The sequence below is a fragment of the Glossina fuscipes genome, unplaced genomic scaffold (genome assembly GCF_014805625.2).
Source record: "Glossina fuscipes isolate IAEA_lab_2018 unplaced genomic scaffold, Yale_Gfus_2 3, whole genome shotgun sequence".
In the NCBI taxonomy this organism is placed as follows: Eukaryota; Metazoa; Arthropoda; class Insecta; order Diptera; family Glossinidae; genus Glossina; species Glossina fuscipes.
In genome coordinates, this window is record NW_023998417.1 from 8732002 (window position 1) to 8738001 (window position 6000).

Consider the following 6000-nt stretch of genomic DNA (forward strand, 5'->3'; position numbering starts at 1 on the left):
GACGTGGCCCGGCCCATCGTGAAATACCCTACTCAACTTTGTTTAAGATTGAAAATTAACATAACGAGCTTTTAAAATAAGGTTTTTTTTGAGGGGAGGTCAAGTCAAAAGTCATCCGATCCGAAACATTTTCAATAATGTTCGTCCCTGGGCCAAGACACGTCGTCAAAATGCTTTACAAATTGTGATCTACAGATTGAACATAAGAAAATATGAAAGACAGACGGACGGACAAATTTAAATCGGATTCATATTAAGTGATAATAAAAAATGACTCTATTCAACGTCCTTCTGGGTGTTGCATACATTCGCATAAACTTAATATGCCCTTATGTGGGGGTATAAATAAATCAATGAAATACATGATTGAAGCTACTGTTTGTTACTTACGGTTTATTCAAATGAGACACATTTACATCAACATCTTAATTTTTTGTATATTCTTGGAGCGAATGCCTGATAAAGCGTACACACCCAACACTTATGTAGGCGCATAATCTCAAACTAAATCTGAAGATTGAAGCTACAAATAGACAGTTTTATATAAAAGTTTAACTGAATCGGTTTAGTTTAATGAATGTAAAATTTTTACTGCCTCACAATATACATAGGATAGGGTTATGTGTGGACTAATACATAGAACAAATGGCCTCCGCACCTTTGCTGGCTCTTTTATCAAAATTTCGATCACCGAAACGTGAGAGTACATGACCAGGTAATGTCTCATGCAGTAATTGAATTATTTCACGAGATGTATGGCATGTGAAAACGTCCTGTTGTAATCACAAGCCGTTTAATTAGGCAGAAAGAGCTGGATTATCAGAGCATGATATCGAGCACTGGTAACAGCCACTGCTTGACCAGCTTCATTTTCAAAAAGAAGTATGATCAAGCTTTCATATTGTGCGCCATTTTGACTAACTCTAAGTTGTCAGCTCTCAAACGTTTTTTTCTTCGGGTTTACCAACACTTCATCGTACAAATGGCGGTAAATTTAAATCTTGTTTAAATTTTAGAACTTCCTATACACAGAGATATATATATATTTGAATAGGAATTTTAAGCTGATCGTGCATCCATCTACCGCTCCATCTGTTTATATACCTTACAAATAGCGATACGAAGAGAGTATTTTCATATTTCGTCGTATTGGGCAGCAAAGAATAATAATAACGTAATTTATGTAACATCGAATTTCATTAATTCTACATTTTAACTATAAGATTTTATAAACATGATCTAGAATATAATTGCGTGCGACACAAATATAACAAAACGTCCAGCGTTGTAGAAATGCAATAAGATCTGACAGAAAGTGAGTAATTATGCAATTATTGTACTACACTTAGAAGAAAATCAAGTGGAAAATCTGCATGAATTTTGCTTATCACCTAAAGCGCAATATACCGGTAAAGCAAATCTTGCTTATTGAAAAGGTATTCATACAGGAGCTATGAGATGTAGGGAGATATAGAGAGTATGTGATATAGAGTCCACTTTTTCTAGGTGTCAAACGATTTGGTCGATAAACTTGGCTGACAATCATTGCATGATTTGTTTAGTTCTTAACGAAAAGCATATCCTAAGAAATATTTCATCGTATATATATAAGCTAGATGCCGTTTCTCTTTCGTTGTCTCAGTCTTTGTGTCATTTTCAATTATTCTTTCTTTGAAAAAACAAACACACGTACTAGTAATTTCACAAAAAACTGCTCTCATTGCAATCTTCATAATCCCCATAGGCTGAACGACATCGTGTAATGCTAATAAGAGGTTTGCAGTCGACATTATTTGAATTGAAATTTAATGGGGTTAGGTTTGGTAGGAAAACAGGATCACAACACTAAAATGTCCATCCCATTAATTTCGATCCATCGATGTTTAATTTTTTTGCATGAAATTCTTTTTATTTAAATGAAAGAATTTTTCATATGGAAATGGAACAAGTTCGCCTGTTATTTTTAAATGAAATGATTACCTCTTGCGTCCATGCATAAGTTAAAGAGAAAGATTGCAAATAGCTTACCTACAAGGATGTGCCACATTTTGTGTTATACATCTTTAGTATTTTTGGAAACAAATTTGCGGTCAAAACCTTCAATGGATTCAAGATACCTTCATGCTTGACCTCGAGTCAGGATAGAATGCAAGAAATTTCAAGTCCCAATACTCACTAAATTCCCTTAATCATTGCAGTCAATATTTACTATTCAAACCCAAGACGACTATACGTTTAACACAAAAGTCAGTAAGAGAAATCTTTAGCGTTCAAATCTTTGCGTTCTTGATCAGCGCAAAATTTAATTTATTTGCTATACATTTACTTAAAAATTGCTGAACAGAAAAATTCATTTTTCTAGTTCTTCAGTATGTTGCATTTACTTTGATGTTTGAAAAAAAAAAACAAGTAAATGTTTGCTGTCCAGGAAGGATTTCAGTCAGGTTTCAAGTGACTCAGTTTTTAGTTATATTTAGGTCTTGTAAATGAACAGACATAAATCTGTTGTATGTGAAGAAATTTATTTATATATTTGTAGTGGGAACGCCCGCCCGCTAACCAAGACTAAGAATGAAGAAGTATACTTTCGTGAACAACGAAAAGATTTATTTTTGAATAGGATCTTGCACACACTTCTTCTTCTTCACTGAATAAAAGAAAATAAAATTTATATTCTGATGACTAGGGTTGAATACATTTTGAGTTATTAACTAAGTCTGGTCTAAACGGTCTAACAATAACTCGCGGGTTGTCGCCTCTGCGTATTAGATTTTTGCCGTGGATAAGGGTAACTAAAGTTCAGAAATATATTTCGATTCTAAGACATAAATTTCAAAAATTCGAATAACAACTTAGTGGGCATGGGCTCAAAACTCAAGTGCCGTAGAGTTTCAACAAAGCCGATAAGTGTGTATGCTAGTGCTTTAAGGTTTTAGTCTTCGAATTTGTTTCTTTGGATAAATTAATTATAATTAAAATAATAATCAAAAACAATTTTATGGATAAGAAAAATTTAGTTCTTAAGACTAATTTGTGTCAATTTAAGAAATGGGTATGAGAGATCGACTTTAATAGATATGTGATATTCTATATCAGTGTAAAATTTTGATTAGATCTAATCATTAGTTTATTCATCCACTCGTCCATTGGTTGAGATCTTGCGACTGGTAAGATGGAAGTGAAACCCAATGCCTTGAGCGATACTCTCTTCATGCAGGCCTATAGATTGAAGTCATCGAGTTATCTGTTCTTGAACACGCCCAAAATTTTGTAACAATTGAAAGCAAAACTTTTTAAAGTATATGTCAAATAAGTCGACATATATTCATTAAAGTCTTAAAAAAGATAAAAATCGATGTAAAAATAATAATACATTACCTTACTTACCCTTATGGACAAGTATTCTATTAAAATATTTTATCTTACTGTATATGTACATTAATGCGCACAAAAAAAAAATATAAATAAATACCAATATATGTGTGCGACTTTTCATTCAATATTTTGTAACGAAGAGTGAAGAATTGAGAAATATGAAATGAGTCTTAACGCAGCATATTAGTGGACTGGAAATTGATAACATTTTGAACTCTACGCTACTCAGTCAGCTGTTTGTAATTAATTGTGAGTAATTATAACGAGTGTGTACATATTCGTGAATGTGTAAGAGAGCAATCGCGTGGGTAGGAAAGCATCATTTTTTAGCATCTATTATGGAAAATAGTTGCTTTTATAACGGCGTAGACGACAGTGTACAGGATAGCGTCGGATCGGTGGAGCATTTATATAATACGCTGAACGTAACATACAAATCTCAAATGAGAGTAAATTCATTTGAAATGACACTTTTACAAATTGTTTATATATATTTATTTGCTAATGTATATCACATATTTGTCGAAGGTAAGGCATCAGTAAAAGTTCAGGTGCATGAACATCGTATATCCGAGCAGAGTGATACTGAATATGTGCGAAATATTATGTGCTTATCCAAGTCGGCTGAAATGCGCAATTATATGCGTTTCGAGGCGGATGCTTGCGATAATTTTTATGATTACGCTTGCGGAAATTGGGCTCAAATTTATCCGGCAGCTAGCTCGGAGAAACGGAAAACTTCGTTTCATGATTTATTAGAAATTTCATATAAACAAAAGCAAATGAAGTTGTTAAAGGAAGAGAAACGTGAACAAGATTCATTGGCTGTTGGAAGAGTGAAAGATTTTTACAGATCTTGTACGCAATTGAAGAGAAAATCTAAGGAAAAATTAAGAGAAGAATTAAGAGAAATACTTATTGAATTCGGTGTAATATTATCTCTTTGGGGAGAAGAGATAGACGAAACAGAGCAAGTGAGTAATGTTAATGAAACCGAATTCGATTGGTTGCAAGCTATCGGTAAAATACAACAACTTTATGGCTTGGATGTTATTCTACAAATGAGAATCATTAACGATTTTGATAATGCTACGATGCAGGCTGTTCTAGTGGGTCCACCCGAATTGAAATTGGGAAATAAAAATGTTTATCTGGGAGTGGCAACTGCTTGGCAACGTCAACGATATCAAAATCAAATACAAAATAATTTGGAAAATTTGTTAGGTGTACCCGAGACAAGAGCAGAAGAAATAAGTGCAGCAATATTGGAATTTGAAATTGCTTTAGCGAAAGGCTTACCGGAATTGAAAACTGAAAAACTTTTGAGATCCGAAGCAGTTAAAAGAACTCCTGAAGAATTAGAAAATCGTAACACACCTGATTTAGACTTGATGAAGTTTGTCAACACAGCATTGGGTTATAAGCTTAACATGACTTTCTACGAATACTTGATCGCTTATCAGGAAAATTTAGTAGAAGTTTTGAAGGATACAACTGCTTTAAAATTAGCGAATTATATTCTCTATAAATTGGCTGAAGAGTTTTTCATGGATCCAGATATTACGTTAGTGGAGAGAGAGGAGTTATGTTTAGTTAAAAGTAAACGATATTTTTCGTCTTTAATGGACAAAATCATCTATGAAAGATTTAATATGCCGCAGATGCCAGAAGACATTGAAAATATGTGGCAAAGTATTAAAAGTATTTTGAAGAAACAGTTAGAAACGGATTCGTTGGCTTGGCTCTCACCTTTAACCCGCAAACTGGCCATCGAGAAATTGGATACCATACAGGTGATTATTAATTCGTACGAACAAAAGAATTTCTCTTCGGTATATGAGGATTTGCCATTAAATGATTTGGATTACGTGGAAAATGTTAAAGCTATACTAAGTCACAGAGTGAAATATATGCAATATGTACCATTATATAATCATGATAATAACAATTATTTGCCGATCTATAAACAGACTGAAAATCGTATCATATTACCGATACCTCTCCTACAACCCAACTATATTTGGTCCAATCTATATCCGCAAGCTTTAAAATTCGGAACTTTGGGATTTTTATTAGCTCGAGAACTTATCTATGGCTTCGATGATTTACTGCCACTGCAGAGCAATGACGGTACTTTCTGGTTGGACGAGGGCTCCGCTAAGGCTTTCCAAAAACGTAAACTTTGCTTCAAAAGTCAATACGCCCGGTATCGTTACAATGGTAAATATTTGCCGGAAACTGATCTACAACAAGACAATATAGCAGACAATGGTGGCATACGTATAGCTTTTCAAGCTTACAACAATTGGTTGATTGAACATAGTCAAGATGCTCTTCAGGAATCTTTGCCGCATATGCATTTTAATAGTCAACAATTATTTTTCCTCGGCTTTGCTCAATTTTTATGCAATGATGCCGATAACGTATTTAAAGAGAAAATTGCCTTATTAGATATACGTCCACCGGAAATCTATAGAGTTATCGGTTCTTTAGCTAATTTTCCGGAATTCTCCAATACATTTAATTGCCAAGTGAACTCAACATTAAATCCTTCCAATAAATGTCAAATGTTTTAATTTATTATCTCTCTACAATATAACAATGCAATTCACTCATATATATATA

The 6000-nt window shown here is 33.6% G+C and overlaps 2 protein-coding genes across 5 annotated transcripts in view; both read left to right on the forward strand.

Annotated features, from left to right (window-relative positions):
- Positions 1-6000, forward strand: part of LOC119634670 (uncharacterized protein DDB_G0271670) — a 70566-nt gene that overhangs the window by 20148 nt on the left and 44418 nt on the right. The gene's annotated exons all lie outside the window — the stretch shown is intronic.
- On the forward strand, positions 3700-5990 carry LOC119634666 (neprilysin-2-like). The gene has a single exon (XM_038028952.1). The coding sequence runs from the start codon at positions 3714-3716 to the stop codon at positions 5949-5951; it is 2238 nt and encodes a 745-aa protein (XP_037884880.1). The 5' UTR covers positions 3700-3713; the 3' UTR covers positions 5952-5990.

What these genes read in the sequence shown, in the direction of transcription:
- LOC119634666 (XM_038028952.1), top strand. Translation starts at nt 3,714, where the DNA reads ATGGAAAATAGTTGCTTTTATAACGGCGTAGACGACAGTGTACAGGAT.